General features: G+C 37.9%; 4 protein-coding genes across 8 annotated transcripts; 1 reads left to right on the plus strand and 3 right to left on the minus strand.

Moving 5' to 3' along the window:
* Positions 1-411: 411 nt before the first annotated feature.
* On the minus strand, positions 412-4,443 carry LOC113738095 (chaperone protein dnaJ 49-like). Of its 5 annotated transcripts, XR_003460030.2 has the most exons (4): positions 4,296-4,443; positions 2,861-4,047; positions 1,346-1,474; positions 412-1,072 (listed from the first exon to the last, which is right to left on the minus strand). XR_003460030.2 is itself a non-coding variant. In XM_027265276.2 (3 exons), the coding sequence occupies exon 2, from the start codon at positions 3,917-3,919 to the stop codon at positions 2,867-2,869; it is 1,053 nt and encodes a 350-aa protein (XP_027121077.1). In that variant the 5' UTR covers positions 3,920-4,047; positions 4,296-4,443; the 3' UTR covers positions 1,180-1,474; positions 2,861-2,866. The 5 variants fall into 5 exon arrangements, 4 of the variants coding, with proteins under 4 accessions (XP_027121077.1, XP_027121080.1, XP_027121079.1 ...); XM_027265276.2 differs by lacking the exon at positions 412-1,072 and having other exon boundaries at positions 1,180-1,474; XM_027265279.2 differs by lacking the exon at positions 412-1,072 and having other exon boundaries at positions 1,180-1,555.
* A 1,069-nt stretch (positions 4,444-5,512) lies between these two features.
* Positions 5,513-13,199, minus strand: LOC113736823 (condensin-2 complex subunit CAP-D3). The gene is made up of 9 exons (XM_027263992.2): positions 11,474-13,199; positions 10,258-10,998; positions 9,345-9,839; positions 8,840-8,931; positions 8,652-8,739; positions 8,413-8,527; positions 8,203-8,329; positions 7,950-8,124; positions 5,513-7,679 (listed from the first exon to the last, which is right to left on the minus strand). The coding sequence occupies exons 1-9, from the start codon at positions 12,962-12,964 to the stop codon at positions 6,987-6,989; spliced, it is 4,017 nt and encodes a 1,338-aa protein (XP_027119793.1). The 5' UTR covers positions 12,965-13,199; the 3' UTR covers positions 5,513-6,986.
* Positions 13,200-22,430: 9,231 nt separating this feature from the next.
* LOC113733955 (translationally-controlled tumor protein homolog) lies at positions 22,431-24,500 on the plus strand. The gene is made up of 5 exons (XM_027260212.2): positions 22,431-22,587; positions 23,433-23,506; positions 23,726-23,854; positions 23,933-24,090; positions 24,244-24,500. Exons 1-5 carry the CDS (start codon positions 22,560-22,562, stop codon positions 24,359-24,361), a joined length of 507 nt encoding a protein of 168 aa, XP_027116013.1. The 5' UTR covers positions 22,431-22,559; the 3' UTR covers positions 24,362-24,500.
* A 1,155-nt stretch (positions 24,501-25,655) lies between these two features.
* Positions 25,656-26,781, minus strand: LOC113738097 (universal stress protein PHOS34-like). The gene is made up of 4 exons (XM_027265281.2): positions 26,525-26,781; positions 26,257-26,351; positions 26,025-26,146; positions 25,656-25,953 (listed from the first exon to the last, which is right to left on the minus strand). Exons 1-4 carry the CDS (start codon positions 26,697-26,699, stop codon positions 25,866-25,868), a joined length of 480 nt encoding a protein of 159 aa, XP_027121082.1. The 5' UTR covers positions 26,700-26,781; the 3' UTR covers positions 25,656-25,865.
* Positions 26,782-27,180: the final 399 nt, after the last annotated feature.

The following is a 27,180-nucleotide window of genomic DNA, read 5'->3' on the forward strand; positions in this document are numbered from 1 at the left end:
AAAATTTGTTCAATAACCATCTAAGGACACAATTGATATTTAAAAAAAAAAAAAAAAATTTAGCCACTCTTCCACTTTCCGTCCAAATCAGGCCAAAACGGGCAGAAAGTTTTTTCTCTACTGTAGCCTACAAATGGATCTGACCAAATCAGCCCATTTCCCTTCTTTTTTTTTTTTTTTGACATAAAAAATCTCCCGGACGGTGGAAAATTAATTTCCTCTGTCACTTTCTTTTCTTTTGTGGCCAAATCCTTCCTCCCAAAGGCACTATAAGTCAGACTGGGGATGCGCACAACAACTATTAGTAGTATTACCTGTGGTCGCAAAGTGTTTGGAAGACGTCAACAATTCAACAACCGTGAAGGTTAAAACGAATGCAGCTGCTTGGTAATTGTGAGACTATTAGAGAAATGTAAAAGGACAGAACTTGAATAGCTGATATTTGTGTTAGAGAAACAAAAAGCTTCACTTACATGCATGGTGCCTTGTTGGGGAGAGGCTAATTATTAGTTCATTCATAGTACATCTAGCAGTCCCCCCAATAATTTCTTCCTTGCTACGAAACTATTTCCATGGACCATTTACTTATTTCTGTCTGCTGGGGCCTTCATTGCCCGCATGAGCATGAAGAATGATTAAAGCGAGTGCCAACATATACTGCCAGGAGTAAAACAAACTAGGAGTACGCTTGTCAGCCGGCACATGCATGTGGGGATATCTTCTGCTTCCAGGTTTGGGAATGGAGGTGTAAACTAATCACCACAAGAGTACTGAGCTAGAGTCAGAATGGCCAGTAAAGTTGAAATAAACGCAGGTGGGGGTGGGGTGGAGGAGGATAACTAAGTCAAAGTGTACAATCAATGACCGACACTCTGGGGTCTTATGCAGATCCAAGAACCAGTAATCATATTACTCGGAAGTATAAATCAGCATCTGCTAACGCGTTTACATATAAACTTGTACGAAAGATGACTAATCTCGATTCTTATGCCATACACAAACCACAAGAAACTCAAAAGCCTGGATGGATGCCTGAAGGGAACTTGGAGCATAAATGGTGGTGAGTTGTCACCTGTGATGATATTCAGAAGATATGAGACCCAGTCCACCGCGAAGGTAGGCAATGAAATTCATGACTATAGAGACAAGCATATCATGAATTACCTAGCACACAACGAATTGCATAAGCAGGAAGCTCTGCTGATGATATCATTTTATTATAAAGTGAACTACGGGTTTGCTACAGCTGTCACTCCATGCAGTATAGTTTTTCACTATGCAATAATGCAGGTAATTTCTAAACAAATTACTTATACAACTGATAAGAATAGCACTACTAGGTGACCTGGACTCAGGAAACCATCTTCTGCAGTTTTGAGATCAAACAGTGATGGAGCAACGGATCAACTACCCCACCAACTATATCTTGGTCCGTGAAACAATTGTCATGCAATATCACGCCATCTACTCCAAGCTGAAATCAGCGCAACAAAGAAGCAAAGCTGAGTTAGATTCCCAGCTGGAAATTCGACAGCCTTCAACGGCCAACAAGAATCTGCATGTCAAGTTGTACAGGAACCTTAACATGCAAAATCACCATGAGTCTATATAATTTCTTACTGATTAACAAAGTATGAGATTACATAAATCACAGGCAATAGCACAAAACTTAGAGAACCATCATATGATGAAAAGCAGCAAAGGGCAAGTAGTCAACAATTCAACACTAAATGAGATTTAATTGAACGCATGTCAAAGGTATGTTTCTAGTGGAATTGAAAAGGTATAAATAAAGTCAAATGGACTGACATCAATATTTTTCAAAGCCATCAATATCCCTATGTGCCAACCTAACCTAAACTTTTGAAAGGAATGTCATGACAAGCCTGAAAATAGAATTCCATGACAGATGCATCTCTAAACTGGGGATACGTTTTACAGATATGGGAAAGTTTTGTTCACCTATTACTTCCTATATTTGGCAGGGATGACCAGCTAAAAGAATGAAAAAGAAGGAAAACAAGGATACACAAAAAAAGGGAAATAGTATTTGACAGAAAAAAGATATAATGATTTACACCTCCTCAATGTAGTAATTGATGTTTATACACTAAATTATCTCTCAAGGATGGGAACTTGGCAGTACAGAGAAAAACATGAGACCACATAGGATATCAATGTTTACTAGACAAGGCAATCATCCATATTATTACTCACAAAATTGCAGTACGAATACAGTAAGTCAAAAATTAGTTGAGAATTACGACATAGTAGACAAGAGGTTAACGAAACTTCCATCTAAAACTGACTCTCACTGTACAACAAACAGAAGGGTCTTTACTGCATTTCATCACCGCTGCATATTTCATTACATATTGAGAAGTACTGCACATTACTCCAACTTCAAGAAGCACATCACTGCCTAAAAGACGGAGCTCAATATGGTAAGTGTTAAATCTTTCTTTGTGTGATTGTGATGGTAAATTAAATTATTCAAGGATGAAATAAAACCGTGCAGAAGCTAAATCTACCAGTACCCTCAAAGTTGAGTATGATAGTGACAGCTCGCAAATCCTAACTTCATTAGTTTCCTTAAAGAGAAAATCTAATTTCCAAACAGGCAACACTAATAAGCTTCATTCAGAAGCTTCAATGCTCATTCATTTATACAAATCAAATACTATTTATCAAATAATAAGAGGGGAAACACAGAATCTAATCCCATTAGCAACAGCAATTAATATTGTACTCTACAAAGTCCTTTTTTATTAAAAATGCAATGAAGAACTGGACAGCAAAAGTAACAACTAGCTAAATCAAACATAAAGAATGTGTCTCTTATAAAATAGAAGAAATTTACCAATTTTCAGGCAACTCCAAACTCTTGTAGCCTGTCACAGTGAGGAGTTGGATAGTTTCTGTTCCATTGACGCCTCTGGAGTTCTATATGGCAATAGCGGCCAAGCATATTTTTATAATCCCTAATCACACTAACTTCAATGTTTTCTCGTCCAGGACTGCCCATTGGATATTTATGATCAAACTCCGATGACCTAACAAAATACTCTACTCCATGTTTTTCTGTTTCCTTTCTGAACTGATAGGTGTAGTTCTTTTGTAAAGAATACTCAGGTTCCGAAAATGGAAGATACGCGAGCAATATGATTAGCAAAAATGGCAGCAACTGAAGTAGCAGCATGAGATTAGGCCCATTTCCACCTAAATCTCCTCTTTGCTGACCACCTGCGCTTCTGGTTCGGTAAACATGAGCTGTCCTGAACATGTCATTCTGACCAAAAAAGGCCCTAAAAATCTCATCTGGATCAAAATCATCTTCATAAATGCCATACCCAGTTGTTCTCCTCCGCCGTCTCACATTATACTGCTGATTATGCTCAAATTCCTCAACCAAACCAGTTTCATCATACTGTCTCCTCGAGTCATCCTCACTCAAACACTTAAACGCCTTGCTAACCTTCTTAAATGCATCCTCTGAACCTGGAGCCTTATTCTTATCAGGATGAACCTTCAATGACAGTTTCTTGTATGCCTTCTTAATCTCCTCAACCGAACAATTCTTCTCCACGCCAAGAACTGCATAATAGTCCTTCTTACTCTTTATCTTCTTAACCAATTGGACATGCTCTTCCGTATAAGTCCTCTCCCCGTTTGAAACCCCATCAACCTTAACCTCACCCTCCTCATTTCTCACATGATTGCTGCTCGACACAGTACTTGAAGGACTAGCAGACGACGAATCAAGATCCTCACAAGCAGCCAACAGGTCGTCCACCGATAAAGAGCGATTTAATCGCTGCGCAATCCTGATAAATTTTAGGGCCCTTTGCTTATTCCCAGACGCAATTGCCTCGTTGGCAATGCCAATGCACCTTAAAGCCTCATCTTTATTCCCATCCATTATGACCTTGAAAAACCCACTTCAAAATTCAACAATTTAACTCAAGATACGGCCATTAAATTCAACCCCAATGTTCTCTCCTTTTCTTCTGATCCAAAACCTAACTATCCAAGAGCTAATTTTGACCCCTTCACAGAAAAATCAGGATCTTATGGTAAGTAAGACATCAAATTAACCTGATCAACGAAATTTTTGAAAAAAAAATCAAAAGAATTCCCATTTACTAAAGCAGGTACAACTCCTACATGTTCATGATAAAGGGTAAAGGGTAGATAAAACTAGGGCTTTTAAAAGTCAAGAATGAAACTTTGATAATGAACATGTAATATGGATTATACAATAAAGTAAATAAAAGAAAAGAAGTGAAGTTACTCACTTTGCACAGACGAAATCGCGAGTTTTTAAGGCCGACCCAGATGAAAACTGGGGAAGATGGGGCTCTTGAGAGGGAGAAGTTTTGATCTTTGTGTCAAAAAAAAATATAAATAGAAAAGGTAAGTGGTGAAAGCAGCCAGTTTTTCTTGACTGATAGTATTTGTTTAGATACCAAAATTTTTTTTGAATAATATTTTTTTTAAATCATAAACATATTTTTAAATTTATTTTTTTATATTTTTAATCATATTTTTATTCTACCTACGTCACATCACAAAAATATTATAATAACTATTTCAAATAATATTCTATCCAAACAAATCATTTCCTATTTTTTTGTGAGTTTATTTTCTAATTTAAAACAGTTTGTTAGTAATGGTAACATTTTTATTTTTCCTGTTTATTGGCGCCTGCGGAAAAAGTGGCAACAAAAATTACTTGCTAGATTAAACAACTTTTGTTTGGAGCAGGGGAATGATCAAGGAAGGAAAGAGACCGGGAGAGGTTTCCCTACATTATGAAAATGTCCCCGACCAATTCTCTTTTGCACCTCATAAAACTTTTTATTATTCACACTATTTTTTATAGTTAGCAAATATATAATACTTGAAAACATACCTCTTTGAAAGATTTCATTCTTTCGCCTCGGACAAAACTGATTTTCCTTTTCGTTAGGAGCTTCCGCTTCCACACCTACATTCATCCAAAAATTTGAAGACTTATACTTGTGCCAGTAACCATTTTGGAGAATGTAAAAGTTGTACTATTATACTTGCTTATTTCCCATCTTCGTTTCTTGTTTTTGGTTGACACCTTGCGTTAAGCATGGCATGGAAGTGCTTGTGCAATGCCATCCTTTTCCCTTTGCTTCTTAAAGGTCTACTTGTTAAATGTGTGAACGAGTGGCCTGATTAAGGCCATATGCGTTCTTTCTGAAAAGGTAGTTATATATCCGAATATACTCCTTAACCCTAAATAGAACACAAGCACAGTAGTTTTCCATTAATGGTTGCTGTGTCAAAATTTTAGAACCATCAAACATGAGGGTGAAACGTCAATAATGGTAGTTTGGTGTGGGAATATTGTCGGGTGTCCCTCAAAAATATTGAAAGGTGACAGAACTTGTGCACTTCAAGACCATCTCGAGCCACCTACACAGATGATGATGATGATTGATGATGCATTGTTCCATCTCGGAACAAAGAAACTAGGGCAAAAAACTCGAGCGGCCATTAAACTATTGTGCGGATCATGTTTTGGCCATCGAACTATTTTTCGTCAATAATTGGCCACTGAACAACTTAATCAGTAAATCCGTGGCCATTTCATTAATAATGACTCTTAATTTCTAAAATTAGCAGGACACGTGGCAAAGGACATGGACAATTTTGTCGCCTTCTCAATCTTAATCACTCTATCATCGCCACCGTCATTTTCCATCAGCAAAAAACACTCTAACACTAAAACAGAAGCCTCCCTCGCCGGAATCATGGGGGAATCCTTAGTATAAGTTTTACTCCCTTGCAAAAAAAAATCTCCCAGAGCATTCCAGAACCAATTTTGCCGGATTAGGCGAGAGTTCCAATGCTTTTGGAACTTCTTCCCGGAGTTTATCCGGTTCTCCAATATTAGTTACCATGTATTTCCGAAGCCCTCTACTAGACATTAATGTACAAAGGCTTTCCAGCTCTGATTGACATGATTTCCCTTTTCCTTTTTCTTTTTCTTTTACTGGAGAAAGGTTTGATGGCAGTCGGATAGAGGTGGGCGGAGGAAGGGGAATAATGGGTAAAATTTCACGGGGTGGGGAGGAAAGATTAGATTTTTGGAGGGATAATTGGGAATCAAGAGCGGAATTAATGGAATCGAGGTGAGCTTGGAGGTCGTAATAGCAACTGTTGAAGGCTTCAAGGGCGACGGACAGGTTGCGGAGGTAGGTGATTGAATTCAGAAAAGATGGGACTAACGGAGGAGATGACGGGGTTTGTGATGGTCGAGATGGTGGTGGGTTGTGGCTCTTGGTTGATAGGGGTGGCAGTTTCTGGTTGCGGAGGTGGTGGATTGGGATCGTGTTCAGCCTTGATAGGCGGAAGAATAGGTGCCGTTATAGCCGGCTGCGCCATGGGAACGATGGTTGATGGCTGTTCACAGGAGTACAAGGATTTGACTAAATAAGTCGAGCAACAAAAAAAGAGCCAATCAGTGGGATTATACATCCCTGTCGTCTCCATCTGCTCAGGGGTCCTCTTAATCCACTTGGGAATCTGAACCCAGGAGCCCTGGTTGCGCCTCAACTGGCTCAAGTACTGGGCTTTGGCTTTGATAATCCAGCGGGCGTTGTCGTCGGAAAGCTGATTCTTGGGGTTCTTGGACTTGGGTTTCGGCTTATTGACTGAGCAGCGGCAGCAGAAAATGGTGGCATTTGATTTGCAAATTGTTGGACAAAATTGTCCTTGTCCTTTGCCACGTGTCCTACTAATTTTAGAAATTAGGAGTCATTATCAACGAAATGGCCACGAATTTACTGATTAAATTGTTCAGTGACCAATTATTGACAAAAAATAGTTTGATGGCCAAAACATGATCCTGACAATAGTTTAATGGCCGCTGGTGTTTTTTGCCCAAGAAACTATATCAGAAAGATACAATAATTGCATGAAACAGATCTGACTTGCAATACTTTGATTGCAAATCAGTTCTCTTCGTCAGAGTCAAAAGATTGTCTTCGTCGTAAAGATTCTATTAAATCTGATGACTTCTCTCCTCGAGTAACAGCATTGGTGCGAGACTTGAGCTTAGGCACGCTCATAGCACTGAGTGGTGGTGTTGATGCACCCTGGTTAACTTGCTTGAGCACGGCCTGAGCCCTGGTTGCAGCTACTGCACTTGCCATGGCTGAAGACACCTTTGAATGGCTATGTAGAGGCTCTTGTGAGGGACCAGATCTTGCTATCCTAGGATCACAGGGCGATTGATAGGTTTCTGATCTCTGTCTCGTTGCAATAGCTTCAGCGGCTGCTGACTTGGCCTTCACCGTTTCATATTTTTCCATGTCATAAATAAGCTCCTTCTGAAGCTGCTTATCAGCTACTAAAATCTCATCAATCTCATTCTTGTAGTCCTTGAGAAGGACCCGGAGGCATTCCATAAGGGTACCAATCAGAGGACTATTTTTACTCTCCAGTAACCGTTTCAACTCTATGAAAATGGGGACAGTATTTTGAATTAGGCCTTTTTTAACGGCTTGTGTAATAGCTCTTCCCTTAGCAACAGCTGCTGATCCTCCGCCCTCACCTCCATCTTCTTCCAGCTCCGCTGAGTCAGATGATGATGCACGGATGGATGGAATTCGGATCTCCTTGCTGCATAGAATTTGAAATGCATCCTATCCCCCAATAGAGCAAATTCAGGTGAAGGACGAGTTTCAAAAATAAGTGAAGAAAACAAAGAAGTTAACCAACACAACAGTGCTTTTCTAAGTTGAGGCAGTTTTGGGAATTGATGACTTAAGGCATGGAAAGCAGAAAGGTAAACCAAAAGAAAACTTTAATTAATGGTGTGGGTACAGTTGAAAAAATGGTCTAATTCAAATAACCTAGCTTCAAAAACAGCATATCCGATGTACACGTAGAGAGCAGTTTAGAGAAATTATTACCTGCAAAACTGACTGTCCAGTAATATCCTCAAGATTCAGCATACCATCAGATGCAGCAGCAAGAATTTCTGCACAAACTTTTGCAAAGGTGGCTAGAAGGTGTTCTGGAGCCATTTGCTTTAGCAAAGTGACATAAACATACATCCTTTTAGACCTTGATTGGTCGTCATTACCTCTTGAAAATAGAGATTCCCTGGTTATTTAATGTTTACAGATTTACTCTCCAAGTCTCAAAGGATTAAAGCATCCTTACCGTATACAAAACACCTGGTTTTCACTTTTTGAGTTCTGGGGATTACTTCGTCCGGTGTGGGCATTGCAGTCATTAAGAACAAAAATAGCTTCTACAAAGCTATTGTAAGCTAGAAGTGGTGCCTTAACTGCAGAAACACAAGAAATGAAAGTCAGACTCCATTGATGATATGTTGCAGTAAGCATCAACAAATTATAAAGCCGGTCTAACCTTTCAAAATGTTTCCGAAGAGGAAACCAGCTAATTGCCTTATTTTATCTGATTCATCAACAAGGGATAACAGAAACCGAAGGAAAAGCACTCCTCGCCACTTCACATAATCCCTCTGAACATGATAAGAAGTCAAACAACAAAATCCAAAAGGTGAGAAAAAGGGGAAAAAGGAAGAGAAGCATAATGGCCGGAATGCAGTAAATGTTCCCAGTTGATCTTGAGAAACGAAAGATCACCTGTAATAGCCTGGCAAGCAGGACAAACGTTTGCCTTCTAACTAGTTCACATGGGTCACGTAGACACTTGGTAATTGTTGTCATGTAACTGTTGGTGTGAAAATCATATGGAGCACATTGATTAAATTTTCAGAAAATCAGTTCTTATTCATGTGGAAATGGACTTGGATATAAGTACTAAACCTCACCAGTCAACCAATGCAGTATGTCGTACACAGAAATCTGCCATCATCACAACTATATTATTGCGAAGAGCTGCACAATCACTCTTTTCAAGCTCCTAAGCCATAATAAGCATTAAGAGTAAGGTGGTTGCAGAGAATATACCAGTACTAGTCAAAGAATTGTTAATGTAGAAAATCACAAGAAGGTAGAAGTAAGCTAGTCCTGTTAAAACTCTTTTGGAATAATGATCAGGACTGCAAACAAAGGAATAAGAGCAAAGTCATATCCTCTCACTTTTACTTTTGGAATCTTTGAAAAGCTGTACTCGATGTGAACAAAGTGTGATGTTCCCAAATTAGTGAAGATAAAAAAGCTATCGTCACCTAATGGGTTTATGACACATCCATTCAGTCACAGCATTGTCTTTAAATCTAGAAGAAACTTCTATTCACTCAGTTTCTCTTTGCATTGAGGATTTAAGGCTTCTAAGGAAACAATAAAAGGATTAAATCCACGAGAAAACCATACCTGCACAAAAAGAGGAATATAGCGCTTAGCCAGTTTTCCATCAGCAAGACAGATCTTGCCCATTGTTAGCCATGCTTGAACGTACAAAGAAGGTGCTACCTCCTTTACAGAAAATGCAGGCCCCACTGATATCTTAGATTTTGTATCAGAATTTCCAGAGGTGATAATGGTATGTAAAACTGCAACTATTGCCTTTAAATCAGCTGAAGGACAAATGATTACTAAAGAACCAATTGTATAAACTGCAGTAATTGCCTGTAACAATAATTTACTCATGGATGCTGTTACTGCTTTTCCATGCCTAGTGCCACTACTATGTGGTGTAAGAAAGGTGTTTTTGTTTTTATCAGAATCCTGTGAGATATACATGTCTAGTACATGGGAGGCTTTAGAAAGAAGTTGATGCACCCATTTTATGACAAGGGAATCTGCCTCCTCTGGGTTTAAGGCCTTACGCTTGCAAAGAGTTCTGAGTGCCTTTACATGAGCATTAACCTGTCAAAGTTTGAAAGCTGCTTAGACATGTGCCAAAGATGTCATACAGCAACCGGAGAATAAAGAACATGCAACTCATTGTTTTCCAAGCCAAGGCAGGTAAGGGATAAAAATAAGCATATGAACCACATTTATGCAGCTTTCTGGCCTTCCATACATACTCTTTTTGACAGTGAATGAAACCTAATTGAGTGAAAATGCTCATGCTTTATTGTAGTGAAACTATCGAGAAGATTATCAATAAATATCAAAAGTCTTCTTCGGATGTGCTGTTTAATTAACCAAGTAAAATCTCATGTCTTTTACAACTCTTGAGGCCATTCAACAGAAAAATTTAGGACAGGAAATGCATTTTAAAGAATAGAAGACAATACTGATGGAATTGATAGAACAAAATACAGTAGTGTTTGATAGATACCTCAGTTGAATGCATGTTGAACTCCTCAAGTCGCTTGAGAAAGTTATGAGCTAGATCAGCAGCAGGTTCAGGAGGCAGCTTCACAGAAACATTAGAGATTGTTTGCAAGAGGAAGACACGGTCCCCTGCCCAAGCAACCGAATTAGGTTCTATGTCCATTTCCTCATTGCCATCTCTTTTTTCGTGTGGGCTCCTAAGCTCACCAGCAGGTTCATACTTGTCCACGAGCTGCCAATGATGATGGAGGAATTCCCACTCCACCTCCTTTGGAAGGAATGCTGACACCTCTGATAACAGAAGCCAGGCACCTGGAGGTGCTGTCCACTTCTCGATTGGCATAGAATGACTCAACCACAGGGATTCAGACGCCCTTATGATATTCTGGAGGGCTGTAGCAATCTTGGGCTTGAGCCTTTTTTTCTTTCCTAAGCTTGTACAGATCTTCTTCACCCAAGAAGTCACCTCTGCATCACAAGTCTCTTTTAGTATACACAAAACTCCCTCAGGACATAACAACTCAATTTCTCTATCCAAAATCCTTGACTTTCCATTTGACTTATCCGTGAAAGAATGATGATGGGATGTGGTATCTGATGGAACCTTAGATACTCGATCAAGAACAAGTTCTGAAAACAGGCTCTCACATTCTTCTTGGATGCTAGATTCATTGTCAGCTATTAAAGGTGGAACAGAATGTAGCCACTCTTTAGTTACGTTTGTATCACAGAATAATCTAAAGGCCTACACAGCAATACACATGTCAAGATATGATTGAGGAATTACAAATCCAGCTAATTCAATGTGCAGTAAAGAAAATGCATCTGAAACTATTATAGCATCCAAGGAAGAAAAGGATTAATACAGCCAATAACAACTTGGGAGAAAAGAGTGGCAGAATAGTTTGCTTTGTATGAGGCATGCAGTACCAATGGTTGCAAAATGCTTTACCCTGGGGCTTTATCTTTTATCATATCTCATTGGAAGGGAAATCTAAAGAATAAATCACAAAAAGGTGCTTTAGGAACTGCAAAATCATGCACGTGAATATGGATAACTGAAAAGGCATTTCAGGCATGTTAATATGACAAATTGTATTTGCAAATCTAGGTAATAGAGCAAAGTATGCAATTGGATTCTTCCTAGACAACAACTTTAGATAAGCAAAACAAATAAAATAAAGATCAATCAAATATATTTTCAAGGTAAGCTAATGAACCTCTGAAAGAGCTGATATTGCTGCTTTCCGTATACTAACAAGGGGGTCAGAACAAGCCATGCCCACGATCTTCAGCAATTCTCCATCAAGAGCACCTCTTAAAAGTACTGTTAACTTGGAGATCAGAAAAAGAGCCGCCTTCCTGACTGCAGCCTTCTCATCCATACACCGTTTCAGCAAGAGATCATTCATCCTACATTTCGTGCTACTCAAGCCCTCATTCCCAAACCCCATCACTTCCTTCAACAATGTCCTGCTCCTATTATTCCCAGAGAAAAATCCTACAACTTGAGCTAAATTAGTTAAGGCCCTCGCTTTAATCCCAGCGGTAACATCTGAGCAACGCTCAATTAATGTCTCCAAACAAGTCAAACCCCACAAGTTCTCAACTTTATCACCTGAATCCAATCCCAAGGGGTCTCTCAATGTCGTCATCAACATAAGAATTAGGTCAACGGACAGAAGCCTAAATTGACCTTTTCCTTGGCTCATCTTGACTACATAATGTGTAAATTCAACTTGATCCTCAAACGCCAAAACTTTAACAATCTCCATTATAGATTCCACAGCCAAAGCCCTTGGCTCAGCCTTTTCCGGGGCCTTATGCACCAAGTACTTGGGCAAATTGACAACTGCTTTCTTAATCTGACTCGAATGGTTAGCCAATCTCATCATTCTATTCACCACAAACTGCAATCCAAAACTCCTAGCCTGTGATTTAGGAAGAAACATCAAAGGTGTCAAACACTTCAAAACTTCAGCTGCAGAAACTGTCTGATCCGCATGCTCAGCTTTAAGCACTTCATTCAAAATCTGAGAACTCAGCTCGCATAACTTTTCATAACTCCCTGAACTCCTACAAACCTCAACTGCCACAACAGGAATCTCAGCCACTGTCTGAACCAAACTCCTCAAACTATCCGGAAACCTATCCAAATGAACCAAGCCCAACACTAATTCCAACCTCTCCAGAACACTAAAAAACACCCTCGCCTCAATAACTCCCTCTTCACCGTCATTTTCACTCTCTTCCACCAGTTTTCCCTTATTTTTCCCCACCCCTAGCCTCCCTCCACCGCGCTTTTTTCTACCCCGATTTTCACCCCCAGGACCGTCATTAGAAACCAGAGATGGGTTCTTGAAAGCCCAACGAATCGACCGCAACAGTGACACAAAAGCCATGGGAGTGAACAGAGTTAAAACAGGAGAATTAGGGGATAAAAGCAAAGAAAGGTAAACATTTGAGGCTAAAAGGGAAAGAGTACTTCTTGTGGGTCCGGTAGAATCCATGAGGGAGGAAATGGAACTGGTTAATGAAGTTAAAGAGAGGTTTCTTGAAGAAATTTCAGCATAAAAAGATTCAAGATCTGTTGAATCATTGGTTCTGAGTGTGTAATCCAGAAGGGTTTGAAGGTCCTTGAGAGAAATTGCTGAAAGGGGATTTTGGGCTTCCAGTTCTGCAAGAATTCTGTTGATGGATTCTTCATCCATGGTTGAATTGATCGACTTTGGGCTCTGGAGATTGAAGGGTTCTGCTGCTCTATCTATTACTGAGGTCCATGACTCGGTCGTTCTTCAAGATTGCAACTTTCATCTTCATTTCTACGCTGACGGCTTCAAATTTTTTGGCTTTCCCGCTCTAACATTGGGATAAATACTGCTCTATACAACATTAACAACGGCTTTTCGTAGTGTCTAAAGTACTCGAGACAGCGCTCACTTAGAGGCACGGTTTCAAGCTTCTGAGCTGCCTTTTTGTGGTCTCGAATGTACTCTAGAAAGCGCTTAGTTACCAGCACGGTTTCAATCTCAGGAGCGGGAGGGACAAGGGATTTACTAGAGTCTCTTTTTACGGTACTACGCTACTTGCTGCATGGGCTTAAAAGTTCTACTTGGATCTAGCTTTTCCGGTGGAAAAATAATTTATACCTGAAAAATATTTTGATGACAAAATTTCATATGCAAAAGTATTAGAGTAATTTATACAGACAATGTATACACTATTATGATTAGTTATATGATATATCTGTAAAATTTGAGTTTCAAATTTATATTCGAATTATGTGTCGGACATCCATTGATAAAAGTATATGCACTGTCAGTATATAGAAGATTAATATAAAATATTATACTCCACTTTTGTAAAGTTCCTTTGAAGAATGATTTAGGAAAAAAACACTGATTATGTAAAACAAATAGCATTTCATGGCATGCAAGATTTACATATTCCTAGTTTAGGTCAATTAGAGAGTTGCAATGTCCATGGCCTGATTTCACAGCTAAACAAATAGCACCACCGTTGAGAATTGATCCTTTCAACTCCGGAAATTTTCAGAAGGATTCGAAAAATATCGAGCAATAATGAAAACTATTTAGCTATATTTTCTTTTGGTTAACTATATTTTCTTTTGGTTGCAGAATGTGGATCACAACATGAACCATAAGATTACACAAATCTAGAGTTTATAATCAACAACATACAGCTTATTATATGGAATGTGAGTTTAGAACCAACAATCTGCAACTTCTTCTCTCCATGTTACATTTTCTATATTGAGCACTTTTGTGTTTCTCAACTCAAACACACACACACACACACAAGGGCAAAAGGAAAAAGGTTGGTCTGGTAGGTATACACCTCCTCATTAAATGCAATTACCCACCTCATTACAAAGCCTGGGATTCGTCCTTAACACTATATATACTGCTAATAATATGATTAACATCTGTAAGTGAATGAGAAAAACATCTCATAAATATCTCACTCTCTTTCCTTTTCCTAAATCGTGCTTATTCTCATAGAGTCTTCATTATTTTTTACTCCAAGCCTTTGATTTGACGAATGAATTAACCAGGTTCAACCAGTGTCTCTACTGGAGGAAAGCCTGATGAGGATACTAACGCTGGACTGCAAGACAATGCTCCAGCTGATTCCTATTCACTAGCAAATTCTCTGCCATAACAGAGACAGCAAAGCTGCTAGATCTTTGGCCAAACATCCTTCCAATTTATTTTATTCTGTAATTGCTTCCACTTTAAGGGTATATTAATTAATAATCCCCCTTATTGTGGTTTGCATATTTTCAAAATGGAAGCAGATATTTTGGTTGTAAACGGCTGACTGGGATATAAACCTTCTAGCTAGTAATGATACGATATTCCTCCCTAGTTTTTGACCAAAGCGTGCTTAACTAGGTATGATATCTATCTAGCTCGGAACTTTTCACTTATCTTGAACAATCGCATCATTAACGTTCTCTTCCTACCCAAGCATATAATTTTGAGTCTTTGACGAACTTACACACAGAAATGTCCAACATCCCTATAATATTAGGCTACATGACAATGAGGTTGGCTAATACTTGTATGCTGTAGCCATCTTTTGGCTTCTTTTTACAAGTATCATGATCCAACCTTGAAAATAAAGCTGTACATGCCGATAAAAGTGACATTGAAATCCAAAACTGTAATGCAAATAAAGCTACATGACTGACTTTTGCTATCAACTGACTATATCTACTTGCCATATCGCCCCTATGAGATGAGATATATGCCTTACTCGGCCGCACCTAAAAATCAAAGTATATCCCTGCAAGACTCAGAAATGATGCAATATGTGTACAGTCTACAGACAGATTAAGGAACGCAAAAAGTCCAATAAACATATTGTAGAAAATATTGGATTGTATTCTTTCCTTGATACAGCTCACCACCAGCTGGTATAGACAAGGAAAACCATTTATTACACGCATGCATAATACTTAAAGGAACTCAAGGAATGTCTCGCAACAACACAAACATAAAACAAAGCAGTCGAAACATGACTGGATTAAGAAAACAAAGTCTTCTGGAAAATTCCCATAGACCAAACTAGGTTTGGTTGCCCGATATCCAGGGTTATTAATGGTTTCTGCATGATAAGCTTCACAGGAAGTGTATCATTCTTGGAGCATCTGCATCTTCTGGATTCGCAGCCTCACTGGGATTACCGCCATAGTCGCCGGTAGAGGGAAAAAGAGGCGGCGGCTGCTCCATGTTAAGCTCCACATGATGATCAGCAGAAGTAGTGCAGCCTCTGCCCTGACTGAACACCGATGGCTCTGGTCCAGCTAGGTTCAGCTCATGGCGAGGAACCCAATATGGTCCTCCTCTACTGGCTAACACAACCTCCATCAATGGAGATGGCGGATTGCCCCCGTGCAAAATGGGGTACGTCGCCAGACTTGGATGAAAATGAGGTCTGCCAACAGAAGGATCAGACCTTACAAATATATAATCAATTTTCTTCATAATTATATGCTTAATTATATCAAAATACTAGTTGTAATTACAGACATGCATATATTGATGTACGAATATTTAGTAGCAGTATCGGTTAACACTCAACAGTAGGTATTAAATACGTGGAATTCACTTAAAAAAACATGGATTTGAATGACGGATCATCCGATAACAAGAAAAAGGTTTTTACTCATTTGGATATCGATCTCGGACATGCATTTAGTTAATCATGTAACAAGCTGGCAGAATATTTAACTTGCTACTAAAAACAAAAAAAGTAGAACTTACCCAATGGGGACAAGAGCAGCAGGGGGCCTATAGTTGACGACATTGTTGGCAAGGCCAATTGCAGCATCATTAATATTGCTTGCATGGAGAGGGGTGGAGGGTGGTGCCAGCCGTGCTAGTGTCAAGGGGAAATAGTTATGCTGGTGGACACCGACGTCGGGGAAACCAACGTTGCTGCTATTGCCTGCATATTCATGACATGTTCGAACAAACATCTCGTTTTTTTTTTTTTAAGGATTAATAAAATGAAAATAAACCTTTTTTTTTTTGCCGAAAGAAGAACTTACCTCCAACTTGGAGTGCCCCTGTTGGCCTGCCAAACGTAGAAGAATGATATCAATAGTATATGCTAAGCGAATTTCATGTCTCTATCTATCATGGGAATAAAATTCCGGGTTAATTATATGTCAATTTATTTGCTTGGCCCTCCTTGAAATTATATGTCAATTTAGTGGAGACGCTTAGGTTCAATTTGGCATTGAAATAGTTCAGATGCATACAGGCCTAAAATTTGAAAAATATTTTGAAGAATAAAAAATGTTAACTTAGAAGTAATAAGCTTGAAAAGCACTCACCCCCCCCCCCCCCCAAAACAAAACTCTTCACAAACTATATCTAACTTCAACAAGTAACATCTCTGAGAAAAATGAAGAAGGTATGTAAACGAAGATTTCAACGTCAAATGCTTAATTTTTGATAGAAAGGGAAAGGATCAAAATCTTAAAGGCAGGAAGCTCTCAAGTAAAGTGTTCACCTGTAAACTCGTAAAGGCCATGCATCATCACCGTCGTCGGGCCCTGGGCAGTGAGGATGCCCATGTAGACACTGAAAAAAGTTTTGGTTCTGGTAATTGTGATCCTGCTCCTGCTCCTGGTCCTGGTCATGGAGAATTCAAGTACCACAGTTAGTAATCGCTGAAGTATAATGCATAAGATGTATGATTATTATCGTCTAGTGATTGGCATTTTTTTTTAACTATCTAAGCGGGAAATCTGAATAGCAGAGTTGCTCACATTCTTTCTTTGTACTAAGGGGTACAGAACCTCTACATGGCTACCAAAGCAGCATGGCCATGCAACTGAATTACTAGTAAATTTGTCTGGCTTTAATTATCTGTATAAATTTACTCTGAATTAACATAGCAAGAATTATTATAGTTCTATTGTTAGCATATATAAACGGATGTTACAGTAAAATTGCTCTTAAATTATGGCTAGATCTTCTGTGTTAATTGCCGATAACGGCACTGCCAGTCATCTTCACTGGATTTGCAATGTATAGCAGCTACCATTATCATTAAACCATTCTAGTTTGCAGGACAAAGCACAAGCAATAGTCCATAGGGCGAAACCTATCTAGTTTTTGCTTTATATCTGTCTTGGGTTTCAAAAAATTTTCCCTTGCATTCTCCTGGCCTCCGTCTGTACTGCCTATTCTTACAAGTCACAAGCCTAATCTAGCGGACAGCAAATTATTTGACGTTAATTGTACTCTTCACCTTAGCACAACATGAACTGAAAAAAAGATTTAAAGACATATAAATGGTATTACCGCATCTGCATTGCTGGTCTCCTCATCACTCTCTTCAGCAATGACATCAAGCATAGGATCTTCATCAATGGTATCAAGCCCAGGAGCTTCCATGCTGTACAACCAATCGCTGGTCTCCATCGACCTGCAGTTGGGGCATTGCATTGCACCCCTGGCGTTAAACTCGCATCCAATGCATGCTGCAAGAGACAAACAAAAAATTGTTAAAACAACAAGTTTAAATCACTTGCAGGTAGAAAAAAGAAGTAGAAATAACAAAAAATAAAAAATAAAAGGAGGAAGTTCGAGATTATGGTAAAAGTTATGATGCCACTAACATGAGATCAGGAAAAACTAGACATGTACAGGACATTTTTTGTTTGCTCACTCTCTTCTAAGAGGTATTCATGGATTCTCAAACTTAAACGGCTTATATATCACCAGTTTAAGCCGAAACATTCTTATGACTTTGTAAAGAGCAAAAGTTGATAAATAAAATATTTTTTTGGAGATCAAGCAAAATAAATATTTACAACAGTGTGGACTCGCCAATTTGCCCATTGAATCAATTGTACTTTTTATTCCTTTACTTATTTTGGTAGCTGACACCTGCTAGTTCTAGTAGAAAAGTCACAATTGTTTGTGGACATGAAATTCTGGATGGGGAAAAAGATATATAATACGGTCTGATCTTCAACAAATCATAAAAGGACTCTATTTACTCCCCAACAGATGAATCATCAAAACCCTCTTTTAAATATGACGCAGAAAAGAAAAGAATGCAGTACAAGTTTCGAACTCCTATGTATGATAACATAACAAAACATACCTTTGAGCTTAATTCTAAGTGAAAGTACCTATCCAAGAATTATTCTATAGACTAAACTAGATTTTGTAATGTCAGTAAATAACTGTAAAAGCTACATGAGGAATTACTGATTTAGATGTATGTACGACGGCGCAAAATTGTCTTCCCCTTTTCTTGCTTTGATGTAAATTCAGATTTATATATGTAAACCAACTTTTTCGATCCACTTGTAAGGTAAATTATACCATTTACCATTGAAGTTTATTTTTTGGTTTTAACTATACACTGGCCGGTATGCTTAATCTTGCCCACAAGTTCTTCGAAAAATTGGAAATAACCAATTGAAGTATTTTTTTTCCACAACAAAAATTAATTCATTAGATGAAAAAATGGCACGAATATTATCCGAGGAATGTGGCTAAGCATATGAAATTCTCTATCCGGGGAAAAGATAATACAGTCAATCAGGCAATAAGTATTCATAATATATGCCCCGGTATAGAAAAATCGTCAAAACCCTTTTTATCTTTAAGATGTTATAAAGTAAAAATATAAAGAAAACACTTTCTAACTCCTATATATATTCGTGATAACATAAACCGATATACCCTTGGGATTGAATATAAGAGAGTATCTACCCCCAAGTTCTTTTATTTTATAGACTTCATTAGTTTTTGTCATAAGTAATTAAAGAACTGTAAAAATTGCACCCACAAATCAGAGAAGAAAATGGAATAAAAGATTTATAACCAAGTATAATGGTGCAAAATCGTCTCCCCTTATCTTGCTTTCATGTAAATTCAGATTCATTTAGGTAGACGGAATTTCTGTGTGTACTTGAGAGGTGATCTATGCCATTTGACGTTGTATTTTTTTTTCCCCCCCGCTAGAACAAGGATAACCCATTAAACAAAAAAAAAATTAAAAAAAAGGTCATAAACTCAAATCAGACAGAAAAACACCAAAGAGAAAGGAAGCATCCGAGATCAAAGAATCCTTCTAAGAGAGACAGGTACGAACACTGAATATAAATCAAAGGACAAACAAAAAGAAAAGATAGAGAGAAAGAGCGAGATAGCTATACGTAACTTCTAGGGTGAAAAAACTAATAAGACCAAGACTTTGGACAATTCAATCTCAGGCAATATATCACGTATGGAGATAATCAATAATCAAGCAAATGAAAAGAGCAACATTAGGAAATCCACTTAAAACCTACACAAATGAAATGTGTGGCCACATTTCAGCTTAGCAATGGCTCGGGAGTTATTGTCGACCACGTCCTCCAAGCAAATTGAACACTCTCCGATGAATGGAGTTTCCTGTGCAGCAGAAGAAACCTGACTTCTGGAACCCATAACTCTTAATCTCACAGGCACTTGTTGCTCTCACTCTACACAGTATATCTTAACAGATATTAGACCCAATAATATTTGCTTGTATATATAGAAGAGATTAGCAGGTTCATGAACTATTTTATTCGTTGTCAAGTATATCCACCTGGGCTTCGGTGTGGAATGGCTCCTTGTCATAAATGATTCTGTTAATATGGAAAGTAAATAATAATGGTTACCATATTTCCAAAAAGCAAAATCAAATTACAATGTACTTTTGAACTAGAGTAACATTGGCCCTCTAAACTTTTACATGTAACAGTTTGACCACCAAAACATCAACTCTAACATTTGAGACAAAAACTCCCCACCTATTCTGCCTCTCTCCCTAACGCTATGTATGTTGAGCTTACAAAGGAACATATAGTATAGAAGGGCGCCCTTTTTTCATTAGTAAAAACTCAAGGGGCGAATGTAACATTACCCAAAAGATACAAGAGAAATATGAATTTTCTTAAAGAACTGATGCACCCCTCTACTCGTTTTACTTATTGATGATGTACTTTGTTCGGCATTATTCAAGTATATCCAAGCTGTCACTGAAATCTTAATTACTTGTCTTTTTGGGTGCAACCTTGCTCTAGATTTGATTTTGCTGACACAGAAAATAAATCACTATTAAACTTGTGGACCAAAACAATTTATGAAAACATATCTGAGCATTTATGCATGTCAAACAACTTTTAAGAAGCATAACAACATAATGGCGTGCTGCAACAAATGAATTATGAGTATATCAAAGCATACAATTTTCTTTTATAAAACGTCAACTTTAGTTATTTTACTACACTGCTAAAGCATTTAGTCAAGGGTATATGTATGCACACGTAACTGTGAAACCAAAATTTTTCATAAAGGTTAGGATTTAATTTGCTCGTGACTAAGGATATTTCTGGAGACATTGCACTCATAATGATGAGTTATAAAGTAACATCAAATTATTATATCTTTAATCAATAGTCTAAACCCTATTTTCTATATTACATGTACAGCGAGAAATATAATCTTGTAACCATTTAATTAAGGATTAAACGCAATAACTTATAAGTCATCAACGACAACTAACCCTAACAGGGTTACACCCGCTCAAAAATAAGTGATATTTGGTTTTTTTTTGCGATTCTAATCTATACTTTGTAAAAGTGATGATTAAGCAAAAACTTTAATGATAATCGATCTTGGATCCTAATAATTGTATGTATTGCATGGGGAATACCTAGGAGAGAATTAATAAAACCTAAAACGAGTATTGTTTTTACTAACTGAACACTTATTATCCACTTTTATTTTCTAAAAACGTATACAATATAATAAATTTCTAATTAGTAACTGCAGTGAAAGAAACAATTGAAACCCTATCTATGTAATGAAAGATATGACAAACATATGAGCATTTTTTTTTAGATTTTGTAAAGTCAATGGTAAGGTGTTGATCTTATTTGGTTTTATTTATGTTTTATGGAACTTAAAAGAAGTTTGCTTTTTATGGCCTATAGATATTAATATAACTAAAAATGCAACATAACTCAGCTAATTGATTTTCTTCATCATTTTATTTGAATTCTTCGTCATTCTTTCTATTATAAAAATATGTACATATTTTTTCGAATTCTTAAAAGAATTTTCTAAACCATGGACTGCAATATCAGCTCCAATGCAACACTATATCGCAAATTCACCTGTATCTAAAGCTTATTAATTTGCTAGTTTTCTAGCTGTTAAATACTATCAGAAGGTTATAATATGTCAAACTCCATCCAATTAAAAGCTTTGTAGTCCATGAATCATCAGTTTTCAATGCATCCTAATCCATAGTTTGGTCTTCATACTTTAATAGTTATTCTAACTTGTTGAATAAAATATATAGCGAATAAGTTTGCTCAAATCTGCAAGTGACTATTTAGGGATCAGTTAGATGATCTAAAATTTTTTTTGAAACAAAAATGTGTTACAAATATGATTATTTCAATTGAATGTTCGAAATACCAAAAAAAAAAAAATTTTTGAATCAACACTCTTGCCCAAAAACTCATGAGGCATAAACTTTAATTACATCCACTAGAACAAAGAGGATCCATATTTGAAAACAATTTCTTTTAGTAATAAATAGCTTCAAAGGAAACTATATGCCTTGACTAGAGTATTAATATATAACTCACTTCAAATTACAATGACAAGGGAATTAGACCTTTCACACAACTCAATGAATCACTTGGTCCGAGCAGAGCAGTAGATGCCATGCCATGCCATGCAGATGTCTAGATTTCTTTGTGCACTAATTGTGCTTTAATCCTTTCAATTAGTATTTTTTTGCCATTTATCTATATATTATTTTACTTAGGAATAGTAGCCAGAAATTAAAAATTTCCAAGAGAACAATTTCATCGGTGATAGATTTTACGGACTGCAAAAGTTAGGCTGAACTTTTCCGCTCAAAAGAGCAGACCTCAATTTTGATAGGCCCAAGTTTCTTACCCAGGACAATTCCATTTCTATAGAGTATAAAGCCCAACCCAAAATAAAAAAGTCCGTCTTGTCATTGAGCCCGCGAATTAATCCAAATCTGGAACTCCTGAGTCCTGAGCCTTAGTATTCATCTGAGACTGAGAAGGACGAAATTGTCAATAAACGAAAGATTATCCTATTTTTGTAAATTGATGTTCTACTTCTTCCCCAGAACCCTCGCCCTATATATTGTGGCTGCCCAAGCTTCAACCTCTCTCCCTTGTAGCAGTAACCTTTTGTCTGGAGCGATCCGAGAGCTAGGCTTGTCCTCATCATCATCATGTTGGTCTATCAGGATTTAGTCACCGGTACACACACTTTTGACTTTTGTTTTTCTGGTTTTACGAATGAATTTGTAGTTCTATAGATGTGTGATCTGATTGAGTTGCTTTTGCTTTCTGGGCTTGGTTTTTAGTTATGTATAACGGGTTTTCGATAGGGTTTTTGCAAGGTTAATTTCTAGATCTGTGTTAGATTGAATCTGTAGTTTGCTCTGTGGTGGCCTTTAGTTTTTGAGGGGTTTGATGGTTAATTGGATTCTGAATTGTTGTTACCAATGGTTTAATTTTTCTTTGTTTTTGCTCTTACTGATTGTTTGTGATTTGATTCCTATTAAAAATCAAGTCTTTTTTAAATTTCCGTGTTAAAGATTAAGTCTCTTTCGCATGCGCTCGGGAATTGGATGATTACATTTTCAGAACTTATGTTTTGGTGCAAAAGGTCAGCGGAATTGTTTGGTTGTCGCAGTTTTTAGGTGGATATACACGTGTTGTTACTATTGAGAGTGGATATCTACCCGGTTTTTGACATCCTCCCCCCCCCCCCCCAAAACACCAGTTGCTCTTTCTGCCTATGAACATTTTGGAATGGGTTGGAGAAGGCTGATTCTGATTTGTAACTTGGATCGGAAGTCTGTGTGAAATTTCTTTTGTTATTGCATTGATAGAGTGGGACTAAACTTTCTCTTGGATATAAAAAGAGATTTAAAAGAAGGATTGTGCTCATTTAATTAATCCGATTTTGTACTATTAGCTACTGCTGATTAATGTCCCCTGCTACTTTCTCTTACACCGGCTTTTAAGAGTATGTTTTGATTTGTTTTGGTGAATCTCGTGTTTAACTCTCTTCTCGATTCACTTCTATGATTGTGTAGGTGATGAGCTTCTCTCGGACTCGTTTCCATACAAGGAAATTGAGAACGGGATCCTCTGGGAAGTTGAGGGAAAGGTGAAAATTGTTCTCTTTTCTGTTTAACTTGCTTAATTTTGGAAAAGATCTGAATTTCTATTATGATGATCATTACTTGTGCAAGCATTATGACTTGTCTATTGTTCGTATGTTGGCAACCAATGAGTTTCTTATTCCAGCATCTTTTTACCTTACATAAGAGTATAAATGATTAAGAGTTTTGTAAAGTCTGATTTGCTGCAAATTTGTAAATTCCAGTGGGTTGTCCAAGGAGCTGTTGAAGTAGACATTGGTGCAAACCCTTCTGCCGAAGGTTGTGGAGAGGATGAGGGTGTTGATGACCAGGCTGTGAAGGTGGTGGACATTGTTGACACATTTAGGCTCCAGGTTTTTGTCTGATTTTACTATTTGGATGAGGTTGACTATTGCGTTTAGGGAATATGAAGCTAATTTATTACCTTGCAGGAGCAACCTCCTTTTGACAAGAAGCAATTTGTTGCATACATAAAGAAGTATATCAAGTTGTTGACGCCAAAGATAGATGCAGAGAAGCAAGAGCATTTTAAGAAGAATATTGAGGGCGCAACCAAGTACTTGCTCTCAAAGCTCGGTGACCTCCAATTGTGAGTGCAACCTCCTTTAATGCCCCCTCGTTCACTTTTCTTTCTTTCTTTTTTATTTTTCTGCTTGTAATTCTTTGGAAGTATTTGATTGTTTGAGCACACTGCAAATTAGAGTTTTTATACTAAATGGTCAAGGTTCACTCATGTTGACAGTTTTGTGGGGGAGAGCATGGCCGATGACAGTACCTTGGTGTTTGCTTACTACAAAGATGGTGCCATCGATCCGACTTTCTTGTATTTTAGCGTTGGCCTGAAGGAGGTCAAGTGCTAGATAAAAATAATGTTGTCTTTGGGCTTTGAGAGAGACTGGTGCTTGCTGTAGTTTTAGTAGCTGTTATTGCATTTTTGATCTGTGTACTTTGCAACTTATCGAGTTTCCTTGACCATTAATGATTGTTTTTCCTGGATCAGAGGTATCTTATAATTTACAAAATTCTCTAATTATTCTTGGTAATGTTACCCTCACCCATTAGCGTGTCTTTGTAAGGCTTTTTCTGCCTCCCTTTTAGCTAATTGGCGTGTTTAGAAATTAATATTACTCAGGGATTGAGTTGATTGCTCAGGATTTATGGTAAGCTCAGAAAAATCTCAAAGATTATATATATCTTGAGCATCGGTCGAGTGTATCTGCATACTTGTAGATATACATCTATTTTTATTTGGCAAATATGTCGGCTACACATTGTAAAGATCAAACACCTGATAACCGGTATAATGCAGCACTGTGACTATTAGTCCCAAAATCTGAGATCCAGTCTAAGGGATGCATTGAATACAAGTCACAAGACCATCGGGTTAATCCTAGGATGGGCAGGTAGTTTTACGGTGGTACAATCAACCGGTTGGGTAAAAGAAAAAGCAAGGTACTTGTATGAGGGCTTGAGCTCGCTACTATGTCGAAGAAGAACAGCAAATGAGATTGCTGCATCCTATGTTGAGTGATGATGCGCTGATGGTCATCCGGGCAGGCAGCCAAAAGCGTGACCTGGAAAACTCGAAACCGCTTTGTCATATGATTGATCAAGTCTCGAGAGGGAGGGTCCCTAGTGGTGTATGTTAGGCTTCTTCCTTGGTGGTGTACTTTAGGCTTCTTCCTTGGGCGGTGAGTTTAACCTCGTAGGAAAGATGGAAGGCTATCCATTACAATTAGCGTATCTCTGTAAAGCTCTTTCTGCCTCATTTTAGTTAATTTTCATGTTTAGGGATTAGGCAGGATTAAGCTTTATTCAAATTCTCAGAAATTATGGTAAGTGTAAGAAGGAAGAAAAAAAACTCTAGCTTGGAACAGTGATCGAGTGTGTAGCATGGGACTATATAATGTATCTGCGCACTTGTAAGATCAAACACCTGATCACTGGCTACCAAAAGGGTTAAAACATCCTGAGACTATTAGTCATAAAATCTTAATCCCAGTCTGAAGGATGAATCAAAAGCAAAGTCAAAGACCAATGGGTTAATCCCATGGTAGGTTTTTAGTTTTACAATATTATAATTAACCCTGTCAGCTATTAAAAGAAGAAAACAAATGCTTCTTCCAACAAAAAATAAAAATAAAAAAAGAAGGAAATACTCTTATACTGGCATGAGCTCACTACTGATGACTGGATTGACCAATTGCTTAAACACTAAACTTGCAGCATTGAAGAAGATCAGCAAATAGAAGATTATTGTATCCTTGTATTCTGTGATGGTCATTTAGGGAGTCAGTCAAAAACTTGATCTGGAAAACTGAAACCTCTTTGCCATCTGATTGATCGAAAAGGTGGGCCTGGGCTTTAGTGGTGTACTTTAGGCTGCTTCACGATCATCACAGAGCAGTGAGCATGGTGGGAGCAGTGATCGCTGACGCTGCCCAGAACAACCCTGCAGAATTAACAAGGTTGAGTTCAGGGATTCATTGGTACCATCTTTTAAAGACTTGAAAATAGGTTCACCTTTTCAAAGCCCCATATCCATGGCTACCGAGAACCAAGAGAGATGCATGATGTTTGTCAACGGCATCACACATGACCATCCTGGCATCCCCTTCGATCACTTCAAATTCTGCATCTTCCACCTGCATAGAAAATTATGATTGGCTTGTCGTAATCATGCATCAGGCTCTTATCAAACTACAGAAACTATGCACTATACAAAAATGATGCTCAAAATTTTCAGCTTCCTCACTTCTTTTTCCTTGCAGAGTTCCTTAGCTTGCTCGATAATCCTATCAGCTGTCCTCTTCAGGTCGGCTTCCACAAGTGGCAGCACGTCCGTGGATCCTACAAGCAAACAAAATCTTGTTAATGCAAACAAGAGCATGCCTTAATGCCTTAAAGTTTATTCGATTGTATGCATGAAAGTGAAAATCTGTCAGATGAAAGGGTCACACAATTAATAAGCTTCCTTTTATCTCTGAAAATTTATGAAAAGGAAAGAGGTAATATTCATTTACCAGGTCCTGCAAGTCCAATAACAGAAGTAGGAGGATATTTGGCATGGACAATAACGAGCTTGAACAGGGCATTCGATGTAGGAGTGAAGAAATGGTCCAGGGTCCACTTAAGAGCATAAAAGCTATGCTCACTATCATCAATTGCAAGAAGCATCACTTGTTTCCCACCTGCCATTGTTGTTTATTTGTTGATTAATTTGATGACTTCAGTTAGTCTTCTTGAACTCTGCCTTTTTCCCAAAGATAAATAAAAGTTTTCTTCGTTGAATTGAAAAAATGCCGAGTATGATCGCATCCCATTTGATCATCTTATATAGCTGGTATTCTGGAATCCGCAGGCTGTTAGATTTGGAACGACGATGTCCTTTCCCAATCCGTTGAATTCGGATTGAAAGTTGGAATTTCGTGATGTGTGACGGAGTTCTTAAGGAAACCAATTTTTTCTCCTGAAGACTTGGTCTCTGTCCAATGCACGGCAGATAAACCAGGCAAAGTTTGTTGTACGGTTGTACTTCAACTTCCTGGTCAACTAGCTCTTTGGGTTTGTTTTTCCGTTTTAACCATCTTTTTTTTAAGCATCAATGAAAAGAAAGATGTTGCATTCAGTTCCTACAAATTCTGATGTTTCAATTTATTGAACTCTTTTTTTTTTTTCT

The sequence above is a fragment of the Coffea arabica genome, chromosome 3e (genome assembly GCF_036785885.1).
Source record: "Coffea arabica cultivar ET-39 chromosome 3e, Coffea Arabica ET-39 HiFi, whole genome shotgun sequence".
Taxonomy (NCBI): Eukaryota; Viridiplantae; Streptophyta; class Magnoliopsida; order Gentianales; family Rubiaceae; genus Coffea; species Coffea arabica.